The 23,344-nt window shown below is 38.1% G+C and overlaps 1 protein-coding gene across 10 annotated transcripts in view; it reads left to right on the top strand.

Annotated features, from left to right (window-relative positions):
- Window positions 1-23,344, top strand: part of mettl16 (methyltransferase 16, N6-methyladenosine) — a 146,852-nt gene that overhangs the window by 95,842 nt on the left and 27,666 nt on the right. For all 10 annotated transcript variants that reach the window (XM_087977287.1, XM_087977288.1, XM_043718296.2 and 7 more), the window contains exons 7-9: window positions 3,222-3,291; window positions 4,219-4,308; window positions 20,966-21,139. In XM_087977287.1, the coding sequence (XP_087833413.1) occupies window positions 3,222-3,291; window positions 4,219-4,308; window positions 20,966-21,139 (334 nt within the window). The remainder of the gene's footprint in view (window positions 1-3,221; window positions 3,292-4,218; window positions 4,309-20,965; window positions 21,140-23,344) is intronic.

Raw genomic sequence — 23,344 nt, 5'->3', positions numbered from 1 at the left:
AACATCCCTGTGAAGCTTCTCTGCACTCTGTCCAAAGCTTCCATGTCTTTCTGGTAGCATGGTGACCAAAACTGTACACAATACTACAAATGCCACGTTTAATGATTTATGGGTATATATACAGTCAGGTCACCATGTCCATTTACTGTCAGCCTCAATTTACAGATCACTGCACTGCCCCATGTTTATTTCCCACTGCTGCCCACTTTCGGAAGTGTTGCTGAACTAACATACCTTGGAGTGCAGGTTCATAGTTCCTTGAAAGTGGAGTCACAGGTAGATAAGATGGTGAAGAAGGTGTTGGTATGCTTACTTGTATTGATTAGTCTATTGAGTACAGGAGTTGGAAAGTCATGTTGCAGCTGTACAGGACGTTGGTGAGGCCGCTTTTGAAATATAGTGCGCAATTTTGGTTTCCCTGCTACAGGAAGGACATTGTGAAACTTGAAAGGTTCAGAAGAGATTTACAAGATTGTTGCCAGGTTAGGAGGGGTTGAGCTATAGGGCGAGGCTGAATAGGCTGTGGCTATTTTCCCTGGAGTGTTGGAGGCTGAGGGGTGACCTTACAAAGGCTGTTAAAATCACGATAGAGTAAATAGACAAGGTCTTTTCCCGGGGATGGGGGAGTCGAAAACTAGAGGGCCTAGGTTTAAGGTAAGAGGGGAAAGACTTAAAAGGGACCTAAGGGGCAAATGTTTCACATTGAGGGTGGTGCATATATGGAATGACCTGCCATGGGAAGTGGTGGAGGCTGGTACAGTTACAGCATTTGAAAGGTGTGGTTATATGATTAGGAAGGGTTTGAAGGGATATGGGTCAAATGCTGGCAAATAATGTAGGACATCTGTTCGGCGTGGACAAGTTGGACCGAAGGGTCTGTTTCCGTGCTGTTCATTTCTATGACTCTAGGTCACTCTGCTTCTGCACAACCTTCAGAATAGTACCCTTTATGTTATACATTTCACCATGTTCTTTGTACCAAAATATGTCACCTGACATATTTTCTGTATTTAATTTCACATGCCAACTATATTGTAAATGGCAAAATAAAAAAGCAGTATATTGTGGATTCTGGAAATAAGAAATTAAAAGAAGAACATTTGGTATCTTTGGCAGATCTGGCTAAATCTGGAGAGAAGCACAAAATTAATATTTTCAGTTAAATGCTAAATGCAATATTATGAAGAAAAATCATATTCAATTTGATGTTAGTTCTGTTTTAGCTGCACAGATGCTGTTAGACCAGCTGAGTGTTTTGTTTTTAACACTGATGTAATGGCCACAAATTTGATTTTGCTCAAGTACAAATAAAATGCATAGTGAGTTGATAACTTAAAGCACAGGTGATTCCAACTTAAACATTTATCCAGTTTTAGATTTGTTCAGTTATATTTTTGTCTATATTACATTATGAATTTTTAAGAATTAACTAGGTTTCTTTATTTTTGATTTATTGTGAAAATAGGACTTACACAGCAAAGGTGCAAAATTGATTAACATACATTTTGAAATAGGAAAGTATAAGTATTTACCCTTCAAGGTAACTCCCCATCCCCAACCACCACCCCACATGTATGTGAGCACACACCAATTAGAGGAGGAAAAATGAACAACTTTTTCTACAAGACATCAATTTTAAAAGAAAAAAAATTGATCCATGATTGTTAGTTCTTGAGGGAAAAGAATATAACCTGTGACATGTTCAAGATACCTATGTAATGGATATCACTAAACATAAGCAGATGCCACTGGGATCTTTGAAGAGCTGTTAATGCCACAATCTTTAAGAATTCGTAGGCTTTTCAAACGAATAGCTGCATCAGTTTTCAAGTCTCAGTTTGCACTGAGAATGAATTTTTTTCAGATAAGTAGGGGATGAGCAGGGTAGCTTCTTTCTCTTGACAGGCTGTATACCAACTGAATTCTCAACCAAAGCCCAAAGTCCAGGCATGTGATTGCAAGTAACCATATTCAGCATGTCCAAGCAATTTGTATAAGCCATATGACTTCCAAAATGTGACCTTAAAAGAATGCCCCAAATCCCTAACATGCTTTGGAGGGAGGGAGAAAAAAGGACCAGATATCTCTTCAACTGAACCACTGTCTACAATCCTATAAAGATACTTCCTCAAAAAAAAGTACTTTAGAGCAACAAGCATTGACTGTTCTTAAATGTTAGCAGTAGTCTGTGAAAATGCTCATCTGGATGTGTTCTAAATTAACTTTCCTGTTTGGAACTGATGATTGGTGTTGCTGTGTTACTAGAATAAAATCAACTCTAGGATAGAATTGTTTGTTTAAATCCTAATTGTTTAGTCAGTTTCATGTAGAAATGTGGAAATCTCAGAAACAGCAATGTTTCTTAACTGCATTTCCAAAATGTTTTTGTATTCTGAGAAAGAGATTGCAAGAGTCACAACATGTGAGCATACTCTGATGCTGATGTTCTTTTTGTTATACTTTGGGCTATGGGGTGGATGAGGATAGGATAAGTTTAATGTTATTCTGGTTTATTTAAAATCTTAAGAACAAATAGAGAGTAATGTTTCTTGCTGCAATTCGCTGTCATGACAATTATATGCCACAAATTACACTTGACCATTCCAAGTCAGTCAGAATTTTGCTGATGTGATTGTGATTTGGTTATGATTTTGTGATTTGACTGGTGAACCTGACTACAACATAATGGCATTATTTTTTAAAAAGTTCAAAATATTCTGTATGAAAGCAATTTCCACTATACATTCCTGTGCACGCTTTATTGGAATCCACTTATTCTTTCCCTTCAGAAGTGATGCTGCATTGCCTCTATTATTAAAGGTATGCTGTAATTAAAATACAACAAGCTTACATCTGTAGTTTTCATTCAAAGAATGAATGAAGGAAAAAACACAATTAAACATGGTTTTCAGTGGATTGAAGGCATACCAATAACTATCACTATTGTCGATATATAAGAATAGAAGAAGGTTTATAAATAGAATTATTAAGTTTGCCTCTGATGACTTGATGCTCTGTTGTTCTAAGGGCACAAATTTTGAAGTGTGGAACATTTTTTGCTGCATGGTCAGATAATATATGTATGGTACAGGAATGTTGGGAAGTTGCTAGAATTGACTGACAAATATATATTTTTGTTTTACTTCCAGCTTACTCTTTGTTTTACAAACTGGTCCATCTTGGATAGTATTGACTTCCTAAATTGATTTCTTTATTTCTAGGTGGTACAGCTGTATGCTGGGAAAGAAATGCAGCTTGGCTCCTTTAAAAGAAGAGCTTCGACACCAAGAGGTAAGAGTTGAGATTTGCAGGGGAATCAGAAAAAAACGAGGTTGGGCTCCACTTTCTAAAAGAATACCACTTGCCATTCTGTCCAGTAATTTAAATTATATTTTTAAAATGTCTGAGGTATTGGAAAGTTTGGTAAATCTCGAATGCAAATTCTGATATTTAAGATGATTTGAGCATTTTTAGCATTTGTTTGCTTGTCACTTGTGATGTATTGTGGAGTTCTGAATTCCTAAAACAGTTTGCTTAAGTAGGCAAAGTTTGCATAACCAAGTCGTATTTTGTTTGAGCAAGATGGAATCGACCACTCATTGACAGCGTTTATTGAGGTCTTAGTACGAGCACATTGATTATTGCTATATTTCCCCACATGATAAACTTCATATATTTTTTGGGTGATCAGAAGGAAGCACCAGTGAAATCAAGGCACTTTGCAAAATTGAAAGCTAATTAACATCTCTGTGACTGTTGTCAGATTGGAAAAGAACCTGATTTCTCCATTGCCTTAAGGTTTAATAGAAGATAAATCATTTTTTAAAAAGGACAATTTGAAAAATAACAGTCTTTCAACAGTTTTATAAGGGATGGCCATCTTTTTATGAGCTATTCTGCAGAAATATAAACAAAATTACCAATTCTTACTCCAGGATTTAATTGTGCATAGTTTGAATTTACAAATTGATGGCATGCTGTCTCCTTTGAATTATATACTCCTTTATATGCATGTGAATGTACTTTTTTAAAAAACTAAATATTGATTATCTTGTACTAAGTAGCACATCACTTTGGAACTTAGTTTGCATTTTTGTTACTGCATCTGTCAGTGATTGACATAACTAAAATTGACAGCCTTAGGCTAAATGCATCAATTAATGTGCAATCAGTCAAGCTTTTGTTTTTGTGTCTAAGCACCTGCTGTATGTCATCCAGGTCCCTAAGGTCACTCATACTGAATTCTGTCAAGGACGAACCATGAGGTGGGCTTTGGCATGGAGTTTTTATGACGATGTAATTATGCCAGTAAGTATTACTTTCAGAGAGACTTAATCAGCCCTCGTGCTTCCATTACAATTTAATACACAGTGCAAGATGACAACTTAGATTAAAATATTTCAGTGATCATACTTCATTTGTTATGTGGAATTTAAATGTATATGGTGCAAAAGAGTACAGAATTACTGTGCATTTCTAAACTCCAGCTTTATTGAGAATGCTGAGCTGTAAAATTAATATATATTTAAACATTAAATGTTTATAAAATGCCATGACCATGCTACGGCTGAATTTTGTGTCTACCAAATGAGTTAGATTAGATTAGATTCCCTCCAACGTGGAAACAGATCCTTCGGCCCAACCAGTCCACACCGACCCTCCAAAGAGTAACCCACCCAGACCCATTTCCCCTCTGACTAATGCACCTCACAATTCACCAGACTTGCACATCTTTGGATTGTGGGAGGAACATGGAGCACCTGGAGGAAACCCACGCAGACACGGGGGGAATGTGCAAACTTCACGCAGACAGTTGCCGGAGGCTGGAATCGAACTTGGGACGCTGGTGCTGTGAGACAGCAGTGCTAACCAGTGAGCCACTGTGCCACCAGTTCTGGACTGGTTATGGATTAAGATTATCCTTTCTGATTTTCTGAATGTGTCTTAAAGTTTGGTTCCCGATAGGGCTAAAGGCATGTGAGATACTAGATATTTAGCATCAAAATTCATGTTTATAAAGTATTACAGAATGTTTTGTAAGGTGATGAATATATAAGTTCTTATCTGGACCTTTTTTAACATAATCAGCAGGGCAATTTAGCTTTCATGAAAGCCTACATCTTACCATTTTATGCAGCAAGCAAATAGGCTATATAAGGTGCTCTATATACAATTATTACAGGCACTTACATAGTACCTGTAATGTAGACAAATCTCCCACTGTGTTTCACAGATACACAAGTATTTATTTCCCATTTACTTGCTACCTGGATGTGGGAGATATGAAAATAGATTTGAATTCCAACCTCTGCTGACATATTTAGCTGATATGGAAGGAGAGAGAAACATTGAAAACTATATTATCACAAGTTGAGTTCTGGATGTAGGTTTGCTCGCTGAGCTGGAATGTTTGTTTTCAGATGTTTCATCACCATACTAGGTAAAATCATCAGTGAGCCCCCAGACAAAGCACTGGTGCCATGGCCCGCTTTCTATTTATGTGTTTAGGTTTCCTTGGGTTGGTGTTGTCATGCCATGTTGTGATGTCATTTCCCGTGTCACCTTCAGGGGATTGTGGACATGCACCCAAAGGGCCATCTGTTCCTCTGAACTTCCTAATGTCCATTGAGAGCTTCCTTGTGTTTTGCATTCTTCCAAAGTGTATCACCTTCCATTTATCAGGATGAAATTACGTTTACCAGCAGGTGAAGGCAAACCAAACCACCTTTCACAGCAGTCAGCTGCTGTTTTCTGACATCAAAACGTCCAGGCAGCCAGTCTGACAGTTGCTGTCAAATGGTATCTGTGTAAGATGTGTAATGTTAGGGTGCCAGCTGAATAGGAAGTAAAGGACCAGAAAGTTGGGTGTCAAGTGGGAAGGAAGCCAATTAGGATGAGGGTATAGTGTCAGATAGGTAGGTGGCAAGGATCACTTTATCGTAGGTTGGGCTGGGTTGGAGAACTCAGGTTTGGCAGGTAAGATGGTTTCTGGGTCTGGCTTGAGAAGTGGTGAGATGCAGAAAGTGGGGAGCATGTCCAGCAGCAGGGCAAGGGAGGAAGCAATGCAGGAGAAGCAGTATGGGTGCAAAGCTGGGTAAGGGGGGAGCATGTTCAGCAGTGGATGAAGACGTGGTCTGGACGGGCGGAAAGAGTGGTTAGGTGCAGAGTGGGGAAAGGGAATGTCAGGTTCCTACAGGTGTGTTAAGTCAGTGTCTGGGGCTGTAAGTGATCTGGTGGAGGTATAGTTAAGGGTGTCTGAGATACATAAAGGTAAAGTCAGCATAGTCTTACCAGACCATAGGGCTGGAGAGAGAGGTACAGTTAGTGGTGGTTTAACCTGAGGGTCACCTTGCCTCAGGCGAGGAGAGAGGTTAAGAAGGAGAATCCTGCATGGTAACATCAGCCAGCATGGGAACTGAATCCACACATTGCCGTTACTCTGCATTGCAAACCAACATGTCAGCCAACTGAAGGTTGAAAAGTTACTCAAGTTAGACTATGAATTTAGTCGTCCAACTTTTCCTGAATAACTACTTAGTTAATTTCTTTGGGAACATCCAAATTCTTTGTTTTAAATGGAGATTTTTGGAGGGCTCTGGGCATAAAGAAATTGTGTAAAAGAGTGATCATTTTCCTGGAAAATTCTTTTGGGGTCTGCTTTGATGAGGATTCTGCAAGGTCCCCACGTGTACCTCCTAGCTGCCCTGGAATAACCATTGTCAGGCCATCAGAAAATCTGGGCCAATAATGTGCATTGAAGCTACACATTACCCTGCCTTTTGGGTTTGAGAGTCAAATTAAGGATTATGCAACCTTGGAAATAAAAGAAAACAATTTTGTTTTTTGTTAAGAGAAAAATGGGACATAGAATATCAGTGGATTTTAGTGATATGGCAACACTTCAGTAATTGACTAATGTTACTTTTATGCACGTCTTCAGCACTTCTGTTCAATGCATTTAGCCCCTTGAGATCTAAGCTTAATTTATATTAAAATGCTCAGAAATCACACAAAGATCCTTCAATAGTAAAATAATTTTTAAAATTCCAAAACATGGCAAGACATAAAAATTTATGACTGGTTTTGTTAACTAAACTGAAAAAAAGACATTTGTTGTTGAATTGGTGCCAGGTCATTAAAATAGGAGCAGGGATAGGTCATTCAGCTCTTTGAGCCCGCTCTGCTTTTCAGTGAGATCAAAGCTTCACTGTTTTCTTGCTCTATTCCTGAATCTTTTTTTTTTAATTTGATGTTGCTACATTTTTAAAATTAGCTGTTAATCTATGTCTCCCAATATTATTTACCTTTCTCTTACCTTCCTCGATATGAGTGGCAAGGGGAATTTATGATAACTAAAATAATAATGTCTCAAGTGCATTTCCAATTTCATAAACCGTTTTCTCCAAAGGCGTAACATATCTTAGTTTCATTCTAATGCACGTTTAAATATAGAAGCAAAGAGTCACCACGCCTTGCTATAAGAAATTATTAAAGACCCTTGCATTGAGCTTATCATTTTTTTCAGACTCTACATCTTGGTGTCCAATCAATCACACAATTTCATTATCATCTGAAATTCCTGAGGCTATTGGGAAGAGACAAGTAGTAAGATTATAAAGCACAAAAGAGAGTTTATTATAATAACCTAGTTATATGCTGTTAAAGAGTCTCTTAACCTTGTTATTTAAGTTCATTCATAATATTACTTAAATATTAGTATCATTAAAATTGCACTTCTAAAATTTAGCAGGATTAACAGCATGAAATCGAACGTTTTTTAAATCACGTGGACAGCCTTGATTTCAATGGCTTTTGTATAGACGCTGATTTGGTTTGTAAGAGTTTGATGATTGGTTCATTATCAAGAATGTACTTATTAAGAATAAGTATACGCTTAATCGAGGGAAAAAGCAGAGTGCTGGTGGTTTCTTGTTTAACAGAAAAAATATTGTTACCATAATACCTGGCATCTGTCCCAGAAAGCAATTCAGTATCCCACATAGCGATTCTTGTTTCCAGTAGCATTTAATCTTGCTGGAGTTTTAAATTTATTTGAGTAATCATTTTTACAATTTGCAGCAGTTGCAGAGAAAGAAGCAAGTCAATTTTTAGTTTGTTATATAATGTGAGACAAAGGTTCCTCATGGTAGACTGGTTAGCAAGGTTAGATCACATGGAAGATAGGGAGAACTAACCATTTGGATGTAGAACTGGCTTGAAGATAGAATACAGGGTGATGGTGGATGGTTGCTTTTCAGAATGGAGGCCTGTGACCAGCAGTATGACACAAGGATCGGTACTGGGCCCACTGCTTTTCGTCATTAATATAAATGACTTGGATGTGAACATGGGTATGATTAGTAAGTTTGCAGGTGACACCAAAACTGGAGGTGTAGTGGACAGTGAAGAAGGTTATCTCAGAGTATAATGGGTTCTCAATCAGATGTGCCAATAGGCTGAGAAGTGACAGATGGAGTTTAATTTAGATAAATGTGAGGTGCTGCATTTTGGAAAGGCAAACCAGGGTAGTACTTATACACTTAATGATAAGGTTGTGGGGAGTGTTATTGAACAAAGAGACCTCGCAGTGCAGGTTTATAGTTCCTTGAAAGAGGAGTCGCAGGTCGATAGGATAGTGAAGAAGGCATTTGGTATGCTTTCCTTTATTGGTCAGAGCATTGAGTATAGGAGTTGGGATTCATGTTGTGGCTGTACTGGACATTGATTAGGCCACTTTTGGGATACTCTATGCAATCCTGTTCTCCCTGCTATAGGAATGATGTTGTGAAATTTGAAAGGGTTCATAAAACATTTACAAGGATATTGCCAGAATTGGGTGGCATGAGCAATGGGGAGAGGCTGAATCGGCTGGACCTATTTTCTCTGGAGCATCGGAGACTGAGAGATGACTTTACAGAGGTTTATAAAATCATGAGGGGCATGGATAAGATCAATAGACAAAGTATTTTCCCTGGCGTGGATGAGTCGAAAACTAGAGGACATGGTTTAAGGTGGGAGAGGAAAGATTTGAAAGGGACAGAAGGGCCAACTTTTTCATGCAGAGGGTGGTGTGTGTATGGAATGAGCTGCCAGAGTGGTGGAGGCTGGTACAAATGTAACATTTAAAAGGCAATTGGATGGGTAGATGAGTAGGAAGAGCTTAGAGGGATATGGGCCAAATGCTGGCAAATGGGACTAGATTTATTTAGGATGTCTGTTTGGCATGGAAGAGTTGGACTGAAGTTTCTGTCTCTGTGCTGTATGACTTTATGACTCTCTAACTCTGATTGAAATGCTGTTTCTTAGCTGTTTGCCTTGTGAACAACTTACAAATAGACATCCTCAAAATTTGAAAAAGTTTCATTTTGTTACATTCTAAAAACTTTTGTCTTTATTTTTTGGTTCTTTTCTCTTTGAGTACTAAATCCAAAGCTGAGTTACGGTGCCAAAGGTGATAAGGGTCCTCCAGTTGGCTGTCCAAGAGTATGTTCCAACAGTGTGATCCTAGACAATGAGATTATTATTCTCCTATGTGAGATAGGATAGGAGCTTCACAACCCCATTTGTTTTGCTGGAGATAAATAACAAAAATTTTTAGATTTACCTGAGGACAGTTATAGTTTTGTTAGTTAATTATTATCTTGCTTTTTATAGTGCGCTCTGTACCCTGATGTAAGATATTGGGAAGTGGTGTTAAATTTCACCAAAGCATTTGCCATGGCATGATACTTCTTCCTAGACTTTACTAGAATATTAAGAGTTGCACCAGTATTTGTGAAGACTTGGCAAGTGCTGTTTTTCAGCAGACTTCAGTAACACAGTGAAGCCTCCTGTGATACTTCTCTCTGTTACTGTATTCCCCCTGGGCACAGTATGGGATTCCCAGGCTTGTTAGTGTTTGTGTTACACAGTCTGGAGCTGCAGTACCACACCAGATGATGCATGTTAACTGCTTTGCAAATTAATGAGGCTTTTGGTATTCTTTTTCTCACTTCTCCATTTTTAGAGGTAAAGATTATGTATGTCATTGCTAGGATCTTATGATTATAGATCCTCATAATGAACTAGTTTGGACATGTAATGTTTAGAAATTAAGGAGTCTACCTCCTGTCTTGGGACATACGTCCTTATTAGTTTGGTCTCTGATAAGCATGACATAACTTTTTAAGTGAATTAGTTGGGCATTTTATTTATTTTGGTAAAAACAGTCACATTTAGTTTTTCTTTAAAGCAATGTGTTAATGACAAATTTAACCAAACCTTAAATAGGTCTTAAAGGTATTTTAATCCCTAAATATTTAACTGCAGAGAGAAAGGACAACACTAATGATTTTCCAGTATGATTAAGAATACCAAGTCTGTGTGTGCTGTCAAAGTAGAAGATTGAAAAACTAAGCAATTGTTGATTTAATTTTAAAAATGTAAAATTCATTTGAGTATTTAACTTATTTAAAATAAATGCACCATCTGTTCCATTCTCGAGATATTGAGTATTGAGCACAATTACATTTTTATCATTAATAAACACATCAAAACAAAGAAGAAGCTGACATTTGTCAGTCTGGGTAGCAGCATGTTGTTAATAATGCATTCCCCTAGCCTTCCATTAGATGCACTTAACCTGCTACCAGAGTGCTGGTGGTTTCTGATTCGCAGTAACCCAGCAACAGTTCCATGCAGTGCAGTTGATGTGCACAGCGATTAGTAATCTTCTCGGGGGATTTTTTTTTCCTCTTTGACACACTCACCTCCTAACGACCCAGAATCAGGATAGTCTGCCAAAAAGAAAGAAAGGAGCAAGTTAGGCAGAAAAATTGGCCTTATTTCCTCTCCTTCATATGGGCAGTTGCTAAAATTTCCTGACACTTTTGTTTTTAAACTCTTAGTAAATGAAAGAAGGTGTGTCAGTGATGAAGGAACAGCAGAAGCATTGTAGTTATTTCATTTTTTTTGTTTTGGAAATACTATGTTTTTGCCCTGATTCTGCTTGGATTTTATACCAACTGCAAGCAAGCAATGTTCACCCAAACCAGCAGAGGCTTGGGCCAGGCAAGATCGGTGTTAAGAGTAGTGTTTAGAGAAAGGCACTATTGAGTATCTCCATTGCCTGAACATCTTTGCTGTATGATATAAAACCATCCAAAGTATCTTACAATCAGTCAATCAATCTATCTGACTTTTGTCAGGCATTTCAGGTGCAGAATGACATGTTCATTCTAAATAATAGCCCTTATAATCGAAAAGTACTAACTGACTGAAGCATTTTGTGATATTTTGGCTATGTAATAATTTGTATATCTACTTCTGTATGTATTTATTTTCTGTTACACTGGGTTTCCTATTGATTTTGTCTTTGAAAAAGTGTTTGGTCTGCACACAGTACCATCCAACAGAAACAAAGCCAAAATAGAGATGACAGTAACATAGAAATTGAACGTGTCTTTAGACCCACATACCAGCCATATTTGCCCCAAATGTGCAATAACAGTCATGTTTTTATTTATTATTAATAAAATAATAGAAATTCCAGCAGAGCATTGGGTTTTTCAAAACACCATGCTAGTATTAATGCTCCTGTTTCCGCAGCAAGAAAAATAGTACTCATCCGAATCATAGAGCACACAAAGTGGCCATTTTGCTCATTGGTCCTCTATTGGATCTTTAAAATATCTACATAGTTATACTACTCTCCTGTTCTTTTCCTGGAATGTGAACATAGTCCATTAGAAGGGACTAATTTTAGTGAGTTGACAAAGAATGTGGACCAAGTAGATTTTTATTAGATCAGGTTGTCTACAGTATGGAAACAGACCCTTCAGCCCAACAAGTCCACACCGACCCTCAGAAGAGTAACCCATCCAGACCCATTCTCCTACCCTATATTTACCCCTGACTAATGCACCTAACACTATGGGCAGCTTAGCATGGCCAATTCACCTGACCTGCACATCTTTTGGATTGTGGGAGGAAACCAGAGAACTCGGAGGAAACCCAAGCAGACACTGGGAGAAAGTGCAAACTCCACACAGACAGTCGCCCAAAGCTGGAATTGAACCTGGGTCCCTGGTGCTGTGAGGCAGCAGTGCTAACCACTAAGCCACCGTGCCACCCTTGATCTAAGTTTGGTAAGTGAGCAATGATCTTCAAAAGAAAGAGTTTTGAGTACAGACTAGTCATAATGTCGCAACGGGGAAAAAAGGACACCCAAGGCTAGACTCCCTGGATGACTAGAGATATGGTTATTGAAGTGAAACACAGAAAAGATGCTGAACAATTAATATTCAGTTTATAATTCCAAATTGAGCACAGAAATTTAGGGGGAAAACAGAAAATGGGAGGGGAGCACGTAGATTGTATGAAAATCGATTAATGGCAACATAAAGGGGAAACCCAAAGTATTTTTTTGTCCATAAACAATAAAAGGGTAGTCAAAAGTTGAATGAGACCAATTAGACACAGAAAAGAATTCCTCTGGCTGAGGTATGAAATGAGTACTTTGCATTTGATTTCTTTTTCTTAAAGAAAATTACTGTCAATTTCAGAACGAAGGGAGAAAAGAGAGAAATTGAACAGAATAAAAAATAAAAGGAATCTTAACGTTTGGTAGCACTCAAAGGGCAGGTATTGAGATCAATACTCAGATGTTCGGTAACTGGGGAGGATGTTTGCAAACTGGTGGTAATATCTGAATTCTTATTAATTCCATCCATTAACAACTGTAGAAAGACACGTATATCTGAAGAACCAATGTATGGTGTGAGGCTGAAAGGCTTTTGGGATAAGTTGTAAGGTAGGAGGTATCTATTCAAAATGCAAGTTAAACCTCAACAGCATTGGACCATAATCCCTGTTAGTGTTTTTGTGTGGGATAAAGGAAAATTAGCAAGGGATGAGCACTAGCACTTAAATGTCAAAAAGAGGATTAAGGTACATGAAATGAAAGTACCGAAATGTACTAGTGAAAGGAACCATATTAGACAGGATTTGATATAAAAGAACTTTGAGCAATACGAAGACATGTTTGCAATATCTGTAGCTAAAAGATGTGAAAAACGTTTGTGAGCTATAAGCACAAGTGACAATGTGGAAAGGTGATGTATTGGCAACATCCACTGGCTTATAAATAGTGAGGACTGGACACTTAATATTTAAGGATATAAAGTGCTCAAAAAAAGGATAGGGAAGGAGAAAAGAAAAGTCAGGGCGGCAGGACTGAGCATTAGCTTCCCCTTAATAAGTACTGATATAAAATACTGATTCAGCACTCTAACATTGCCCTGCATCTCTAAGCTCTTTATCCCCAGTCAGACGCCTGCATTTCTTACTCCCCACTTATCATTTCTTGTTATGATAACATATTCTGTTCATTCTCTCTTCGAGTCTTATTTTCCTCCCCTTTTCCTGTCAACCAAGGCATTATGGTGTTGAAAAGAGAGAGTTTTCATAGGCATCGATAGTTTCCACATTTGAGAAGACTTTAATTGTGCAACATACTATTGAATACTATAGTTATTTCCATACCTATGCATTGTCATAACTGATGTTTCTTCAAATCTCTCAAGTTTATCATTTTCTGAAAGGTTTTTGTGTTGGTTGTCTGAAAATATTGCTGATTGTGTCACATCTTAAGAATGCAAAAAGCAGCAGATGTGGTGATGTTCCCTAGTGTATTGTCATCTAATAGGAAGAAGCAGCTAGCTATATCAAGAATATTTTTCAGCTGCTGAGGTACTGCATAATTTTTTGTGTCTAGCTCCTCACAATAATAAAACAATAACATTTATTACCTGTATCATATTCAGTAATGGAGAATCTGTATTTTTGAAAAGGGAATTTTGACATTTGTAAAGCTGTCTTTATTCTCATGCCTCCCAAATGCAGCGTCAATGTAATGCACTGAAAATTGTGAAAGGGACTCGCTGTTAAAATATCAATATTCTTTTTTAGTATCTTGTTACACTTTCATGTTGCATCAGGAAGCATTTCTGTCCTGTTCACAGGTCCCAGGTGCTATAGACTCTGCATTTGCTTAGATTGAGTAAGTTCCTTAGCATCAGAATGGTGTTGTAAACAAGTTGAGTACTTTTGAGGCCATGTGGAAGCTATTCACAACATGCTGAAGATTCAGCTGAAGACCTGGAGTGAATCCAGTTTCACATCTTTGAAGAGAATTTGTCAAATCGTATCAATTGACTTTTGGGAGAAAGATCTGTCGTAAACTATGACTGATGACAATAAAGTCAGTCTCAGTTTTAAAATCTCCACTTGATCTTGCATCAATAAGCAATTTGTGGAAAAGAAATCTAATTTTCTACCATGCTATTATGTGAATAAGTGTTTTTCTAATTTCACTCCTGAAACCTCTGGCTCTTGACCAAATTCTTGATCCCAAACTCCCCAACTAGTGGAAATTATGTTTCTCTACCTGCTTCTCTTAATTGAATCAAATCACCTCTTAACGTTTTAAATTTTGAAGAATATATCTCTTATTTCCCTAATCTGCTCAGAATTTATCTTTGGGAGTTTAAGTATTCTGCTGAATCTATGCTACATCCTTGCAGGTTTGCTCTCCAGGCGTTGTCTGACCAGGGCTTTATGACTTTTATACACTGGTTCTTGTCTTTTCGAAATAACAGACTGAGATAGATAGATTCTTGTTAGCCAGGAAAATCAAAGACAATCGGGTAGATGGATAATGGGAAATTCAAAGCACAAACTGATCAACCATGATCTTATTGAATGGTGGAGCAAGCCTAAGGGGCAGAATGATTTATTTCTGCTTCCATTTGGTGTGTTCATTGTGTTCAGCACTATCAATATCTCTTGAGCCTAAATATCCACTATACATCCCCCCCATAGCTTGGGATAGTCTTCGTGAATGCGTAAGTAACCAAGTAAATGCAAAACATTTTTGCTGTTTTCTGCAGATGAAATGAGCCACTTATTCTTCCACAGCCTTTTTGCATCAGTCATGGGTAGTGATTTTCTTTTTGGTGATATGCATATAGTCTCTGGAGATGGTAACAACACTTTGTTTACTGAGCTGCCACTGATGTCACAACCATTAGCAATTTCAATGAATGCATTCTAAAAGCAAACATTACACAGATTTCCTGAAAATGGATGGCACAAGAGAAACAAAGTAATGTAACTTAATACTTAGTGACAATGCTTTAGCCTTCTGCTTTAGTACCACCTCAGAAAATGAACATTTTACAAAGAAGATTGATGTGTCGGTTTTAGATTCAAACATGAATTTAAGGACATCATTTTACAGAAACAAGAGACTGAATAGAACAGAGTTAGTTCTACTGCATTAATTCAACTTTACAATTTTCAACACCTTCAATGTAGAATTTCTTAAAAAGTTTGATCAATTTATACACCCAGCCAGTAAATCTTTAAGAAATGGTAGATAACAGGATACAAATACAGCATTTCCATTTTTAAAACTGACTTGAATTATTTCCATTCATTGTTAGCATTACTTAAAATATTGTTATTGATTTTCACAATTAACTTTTACAATGCTGTCTCTAATTTAAATAACGGTTGCTGCTTTTGGTAGAATGGATCTTTTGTGTTGCCCTTCTCAAATGTCAAGAATAAAAACATGTGATGTAGCCCTCTGGTGGTCAGAGCTTTAATTTAGCGCTTTTCTGTGAAGACCAAGTGTTGTTGGAATTAGTTATTGGAATCCTCTGACACAGAAATGAAAATTTTACCCAGATGCCAATAGTTGTGCCAAGTTTCAAACAGGGATATACAGCACTTAAAAGTCAATATGTATCTGCTAGCCTTTATGACAGCACGTTTGATTTTTATTCTGATTTTGTCATTAGTCTGGTTGCAACCAAAGGAAGATCTAGTGGGAGTTAACTCTGAGGGTGTTGAAATAGAACTGGTCATATTAAATGCTATAACTGGTTAATAATACCATATACAGATTGCTGAAGAAAGTAAACTAGTTTCACTCTTCACCTACCTGAAAGGGTCTAATAAAACCTTTACAGAAACAAATGAAACAGGGAATGCAACAAGTATAGCAATAAAAACAAAGTGATTAAAACTAAATCACACATCAGTCCATGAATTTACAAAAAAATCAGGACAAGTACATCAATCTTGCAGAAGTATTTCAACAGCCAAAATTTTGAACCTGACATCTGATTGCTTAGACATTGTTATCACTGGACACAATCAATACATGTTGAGTAAGTCCGATGCAAATGCTTTAAATTGAGTCCCATGTCAGAATTAGATACAGTGTCATGTCTCATGGAACCAGCAATTTCCATGGTGTCAAATTATAATTGCTAGCAAAGTGTGTTCAGGAAGAAAGCTTTACTACAGTTTAAGAAAAAATATCTAAGTAACTGTTTATCATTACTTTTGTGAATAGTGCACCAGAGCTATTTAATCAACTCGAGGCAAATTGTATGCTGTGCTTTGAAGTTCATTGGTTAAGTGATAGATTTGTTCGGGATGTTCTCAATATTTATTGAGAAATTTTTATGAATTAAACATACCACTACTTGTACATTTGACCAGACAGCATCCTATTGTGATACAACGCAACCATGCTACAACTGCCTGTGTACCCTCCCCTGCCCCAAAGAGTGCAGGTTCTGTTATTTCTGCGTGCAATTATGTCTCTCAAAAACATTTCAAGGCAGGCTCATATAATGAATTGCTTATAGTTATTTCAACCAGGTTCAATAAAATCATTTATTCCCCCTTTCCCAGTTGAGAAAGCTATCAAATCTTTGCTAGTGACAGCTATATTAGTGTGACTATCTCACGTCTGTGCAAATCTTCTACATTCTTCCCCCTTCTGTTTTTACTTCCCCCGATGGACTGGCCAAACTGAAGAACTCACGATGTGAAATAAACTTATGCCTACCATTCAGGTTTTGTGTAATGACGCAAATTTACAATACTACAGTCAACACAAAATTATAGGAAGAATTAGAAATAAATTTTCAAATGCTGCTGAATTAGCAGTTTTGAGTCCACAACTGGACTTTGGCAGTTGGCTTCAATATCCAACCTAGATGAAAAAACCACCCAGGTTATTATCCCTGGCAAATGTTGCATACAGTGTGTCTAAATGTATACATTTGTATCTTGAATGAGGACTGATCAGACCTTCCTATTCAATAATCTTGTTGACAACCTAAGAGCATGCAAGAAATTAACACTGATGGGAAGGATAGCAGTACTTCAAGGAGAGAATCTAATTTAGATAGTGTTTTCACAGTTCATGTCCACTAACTTGAGCCTCAGTTCAAAATGAATTTCTGTTACGGAATTGGAATAGTTTTCAGCTTAGAACCAGCTGAATACTTAAGCAAACTTTTGTGACTGATTAAACATTTGGCTTCTTCAAAATTTTTTATTGTGTGAATCTCTTGCATGCTCTTATTTAATGGACTTCCACCAAGCTCGATCAGCAATTTTCCTGTCATCAGCTACTGCATTTCCTCGATGTGTGTCGAGGAAACAGTAATCCAACTAAACATTTGTTGAATAATAATTCTCTTGTCCCGCTCATTATTGAAGTATTACTTTATATTTTTAACAAGTTACATACAGTTAGGTTTGCGTGTTCCAATTCTTGATTACTTTGGACAATAATTATTGAAAACTGAACAAATAATGTGGCATTTTCGTTTTGACAATTGACTTTCTTTTGGTAAATGGACTGTCTGAGGTCAGCATTAGGATTTCCATATCCTACCCCACCACCCTCCATGCTTTGAGTTTATCCAGGAAGTTATTGAGTCATGCAGACCCTAGTAGTCCTGATCCCCAATCTGTTCTGACTTCCTGATATTGAGAGATGAGGGAGTTGTGCTCTTAGTCTTAACAGTCCCAGTGTTGGGGAAAGGAATGTGAACTATGATACCTCCCCTTCATTGCAATGTTAACAGTCAAATAACATGCACCTCCCAGGTTTATGGATAGCGAATGGTCACTTGATAGAACTACTGAGTGATTCTTATCCTCAGTGGGACAGACTCCCATTTGGCATGAGAGGACAGAACTTTGCATTAAAAAACTATGCAGTGAACTGGCTCAAAAACCTGGATAGGCTGGATTCCAGAATGAAACTTGGCCTGATTGTGTGTTTTGTTTTCATTATTGGTTAAAGTGGTAATTAGTCACTGGAATATACTTGCACAATTTTACAGATGTTCTTTATAACAAGAAATGAGTTTGTTATGTCAAGCTTTTTTTTAAAAAAAGTTAGATTGGACAGTTTGAAAGATATTAACACAAACAGCAAAACCAAGTTTCAAAGTATTTCCCAAAGCTGTCCTTTTATAGATACTCTGTTCCAGAGAAACATCACTTTTTTTCTCTGTGCTTTTAATTTTTACTTAACTGACTCTTCCTAGTTTCTTTTCCTTAGACTGCTGGCATGGTTTTAAAATCATTTTCCAGGTTGGCTGGCATGAACTTTTCACAATTCTGAAGGTCATACTTCTGCATTCCAGCAATTTGAAGACTCTGTACAAATTCTCCTGGCTAGGATGTTCCATGAACTAACATACTTCAGCTCTTGGCTGGTTCTTTGAGCTTCGAACTTGATTCTCCTATTGGAGAAAACCTGTCCCCTCTGAAGTGAACTTCTGATTCTTCTGAACTAAGTTGAAATCAGAAGTTAAATTCGTGGCCTGTGGTTCGTTTGTACTCTCAGCTATAATCTTCCATCCATTAATACCTCACATGTCCAGTCAGGCTCTTGACTGAAGTCAGATGCATCTTGGACATGACGCATTTAGATCACTGATCCAAATTATTTTCTGAACTTATAAGGAATTACCTCATAGAACTGATCAAAATCCACCTGCTTCTATTGCTGGCATTTGGATTTAAAGTTTTATAAATATATGGTACACCTTTTATCAAAATGTCTTTTGCTGCTTGTGGGAGTCGGTTACGTGCAAATTGGCTACCACATTTCTCCCATTACAACAGTAACAGCACTTCAAAAAGAACTTTATTGGGTTGTAAGGGACTTAGGATATCCCAAAGGTTGTGAAAGGCTTATAAGGTACCTTGTTTTTTATTTTTAGTATTAAGGCTTCTTTCCAAGTCATTTCATTTTTCTCTTGTTTACTTGGAACATTTGATAACCAAGCTCAATTCTTAGACAGCCCAGATTTTGCAGTCAAAACAATGGAGAGTATTGACTTTGCATTGTTTCCATTTAAATGGAACATTAACATCAGGCAAGCAGTAAATATACCTTTTCGACATGAATAGCCAACAATTGCTGCCTGAGTTGCACACCATTACTTTTGCAACATGGTGTCTCACCATTGAAATGCAATAAGGAACACTTAAGTTGCTGCATTTGTACAGTAGCTTGCTACAGAAAATTGAACGCTATCATTTCAAGTGTAAAGCCCTCTTTTAAAGGTGTTATTACTGTCCTATTAATTTTTACAAGTATGGCATCTCATTCCTTAACTATCAATTTATAGAGTCATAGAGCTGTACAGCATGGAAACAGACATTCGGTCCAACTCGTCTATGGGGACCAGATATCCTAAATAAGTCTAGTGCCATTTGCCAACGTTTGGCCCATATCTCTTTAAACTCTTCCTTTTCAAGTACCCATCCAAATGCCTTTTAAATGCTGCAATTGTACCAGCCTCCACCACTTCCTTTGGCAGCTCATTCCATACACTCATCATCCTCTGCATGTCTATAAACCACCGCCAAACCCTAAATAGACCAGCAAGCCACCCAGTCTTCAGGATACATGGACCTCAACAATGTACAACTCTGTCTGGTAACCACTGCAAGATGTGTCAGAATGTTGACATGGATACCATTTACACATGGGAACTCGACCCATCATGTACGTGGCAGGTACTCATGTGACTCAGCCAAACATCATCTACCTCATAATCTGCAGGCAAGGATGCCCCGAAGCATGGTACATTGGCGAGACCAAGTAGACACTATGACAACAGATGAATGGACATCATGCAACTATCACCAGGCAAGGGTGTTCCCTCCCAGTCGGGGAATATTTCAGTGGTCAGGGACATTCGGTCTCGGATCTTCAGGTGACCATCCTTCTAGGCTGACTTCGGGATATGCGACAACGCAGAACAATCAAGCAAAGGCTGACAGCCAAGTTCGGTGCCCATGGGGTTGGCCTCAACTGATAATCCATTGTTGATTGTCAGAAAAACACATCTCTTTCATAATACCTTTTAGGAAAAATTGCCACGCTTACCTGTTCTGGCCTGCATGTGACTCCAGACCCATAGCAATGCGGCTGACTCGTAAACTGCCCTGTGGGTAATTAGGGATGGGCAATAAATGCTGGTCTAACTCATGGCAGCTTCATCCTGTGAATGAATAAAAAGAAGAAAAAACATTGGTAAAATGAAAGTCAACTGGTCAGGTTTGGGCCAAGATCAGTTCTGGGGTGTCTTTCCAATGAATGTGAAAGGGGTTATTGGGCACTGATGCTGTAGTAGGCATGCTGGGAAAGACAACTGTGGTGATTTGATCCAGCATTCTGGGTGCAAGGAGACTATAATTGTAAAGGGTGAAAATTCAACAGATAAGTGTTAGAAACAATAGTTTATTGGAGGATGTGGTTTACAGTGGAGGGAGGAGGTGGTTCACTGACAATCACTTTCACCCTGACTTCAGCAGGGGACATGACTAAGCTAGAGGTTTTAGAAATATTGAGAACAATGTGTAAAAGCAAGTCTGATTGATGGCAAATGCTGTTAAATGCCTGTTACACCAAATTCTGGCTTGTATGGTTAAAAATGTCTTGAATTGGGAAACATTCAGTGGCACCAGAAAGCTCCTTTCTACTTGGTTGCTAGAACTGCATTTTGTTTTTATTGTTTCAATATTAAGTGGTAATTTTGAGATTTGTAAGGAGCTGCGATATCTTTATAACCAAGCCCTCTTCTTATTGCCTCAGTCCCCTCCTTCCAAGAAAAGAAAGCTGGAGAAACCCCGGAAACCCATCACTTTCACAGTGTTAGAATCTACAATCAAGGCACTAAAGAATAAAGTTACAAGTTCAGACTCGGTACCTAAAGAAGACATTGAAGTGGTAACTGCAGGAATAGAGAAAATTCTAACTGAGCTGAAGGTAAATATCAGATTCTCTCTTGACAGTTAAATAAAAAATGTTTTTGTTGCCCAACGAGATGAAGTTATGTGCTTTGGAGATACCAGGAGTTGTTGTGCAGAAATGTAGGTTTCTCGAAGAAGGAAATGAGCTAAACACAAAACAGAAAGCTCCTGTTATGCACAAAATGATTGGTGATGATGCATGAAACTTATAACAAACTTATAAAAATGTTATGAAGAGACTTGACTTTCAGGCAAGACTTTATAACAAAGTAAGGAAGGTTATTTGAAATAGCAAAGGAGTCAGAGGGAGTGGGGCATGCAGTGGTCTGGAGGTAATGACATTGGACGAGTAATCCAGGACGAGTAACCAACATTGAGCTCTCCAATTTCAAATAACCTTCCTTACCATCCCTTGACTCCCTTTCCAGCCCCTTCCCCCTTCCATTCCTCTGATCGACCCTTCCTTCCAACTACCAACCAGATTCATTCCTCCCATCGACCACCAGGCCGTACCCTCTACCACTGTTCACCTATCACTATCTCACCTCCTCACTTCTCCACCACCTGATGCTGCCTGGCTTGCAGTTTCTTCCAGCCTCCATATCTACTCTGAAGTGACCTAGCAACTCACTCAGGGCAATTAGAGACAGTTAATAAATGCTGACCTAGACAGCAATGCCTACATCCCATGAATGTGTTTTTGAAATAAAAACACACGCACAATGGTACCTAATTGTTTTAGCACAGGAAATTGGAGTATACTGATGTCTACTTTCAGATCTCAATAATGGAAAATCTGCAATGACAGTACAACAAATTGCAAAATATTCTTCTAATAGTTATGGCAAGCCTTGCTAACATCTTTCCCTCACTATTTCCCAAGAAGCCATCAGTTGAGGTTTGTAATGGCCCCAGAGTTGCCCTGATTAAGGTCGGTTCATTCAGCATACCCCTCTCTCTTGAGCTCTTCTATGCTATAGAGTCAATAAAACGCAAAAGGAGGCCATTTGGCCCATTGAGCCCATATCAGTAAAATAATCCAAGGAGCCCTGCATTTTTCTTGTTGAATGTAACTCTTCTCAAGTGTATTTTTCCTAAGTGTTTATACAATTTTCTTCTGAAATCATTGTTAGTTTCTGCTTCTATCATCCTGGTAGGCAAGATTTATAGAAGTAAAATACATCTTTCCATAAGCATGCATCCAGCTATTAACTGCATGAAAAACTGGAATAAAAGCTTGAATCTTTTCCCTACATGGAAACTTCAGATGTTCAATAAGGGAGATGGACTGTATCTCTTCTGACACCCAGTTTGCTTCATGCATGTGGCATTGTTCGATATTTTATACTATACTACTAAGCTACCTAGATTTGGTTCTGTACTTCACCATATGATATATTTATCCAAGTAACTATTAGTGGAACGACCATTCCAAATTTTAAGCAGATTTGAGTTGATTAATTAACTAGAGCATCATTGCAAGTTTAGTGGCACAGTGGTAGCATTCCTGTCTCTGTACAGAAAACAGGTTCAAGACCTGCCTCAGGACTTGCTGGCCATGGACAATGTCCTCCCTACCTTTTATCTTCTCCTGCTGAACACTCTCTGCTCATTCCTGAAGAAGGGCATGTGCCCGAAACGTCGAATCTTCTGTTCCCTAGATGCTGCCTGACCTGCTGTGCTGTTCCAGCAATAAAGTTTCAGCTTTGATCTCCAGCGTCTGCAGACCTCACTTTCTCCATGGACAATGTCATAACCCAGTTCAATGGTTTGATTATGATCCTGCAATTCCTTCCGCTAAGCCAGTATCAGGCGGTAAAACTGAAGAATCTCCGAATCAGTCAGAACCCTGTGAAAGCTGTAGTGCAACATTTTAAAAGACTTGGCATTCAGGTTCAACAAAGAACTGGATGCTGTTCAAATAAATCTGAAGCAAACAAATTATTGGAGAAACTCCACATCTGGCAGAATCTGTGGAGAGAAAGCGAAGTTTATGTTGCAGGCTCAGTGACCATTCAGGACCCAAACTGTTGACTCTGCTTTCTCTCCACAAATACTGCCAAACCTGCTGAGTTTCTCCAGCAATTTCTGTTTTTGTTTGGCATTCAACTTCTTGCCTTGAGCATTACATTCATTGTGAAGAACTACTCCACACCCAGCATCAGCAAGAGGCATTATTTAATAAAGCATCACTGTCACAAGCCATTTACTTCGGTATTGT

This window comes from Chiloscyllium plagiosum, unplaced genomic scaffold (assembly GCF_037043375.1).
Source record: "Chiloscyllium plagiosum isolate Xiang-an unplaced genomic scaffold, Cpla_swu_hap1 HiC_scaffold_31, whole genome shotgun sequence".
NCBI classification, from domain to species: Eukaryota; Metazoa; Chordata; class Chondrichthyes; order Orectolobiformes; family Hemiscylliidae; genus Chiloscyllium; species Chiloscyllium plagiosum.
The sequence above is the reverse complement of the archived record's forward strand: the minus strand, read 5'-3'. Positions and strand labels throughout refer to the sequence as shown.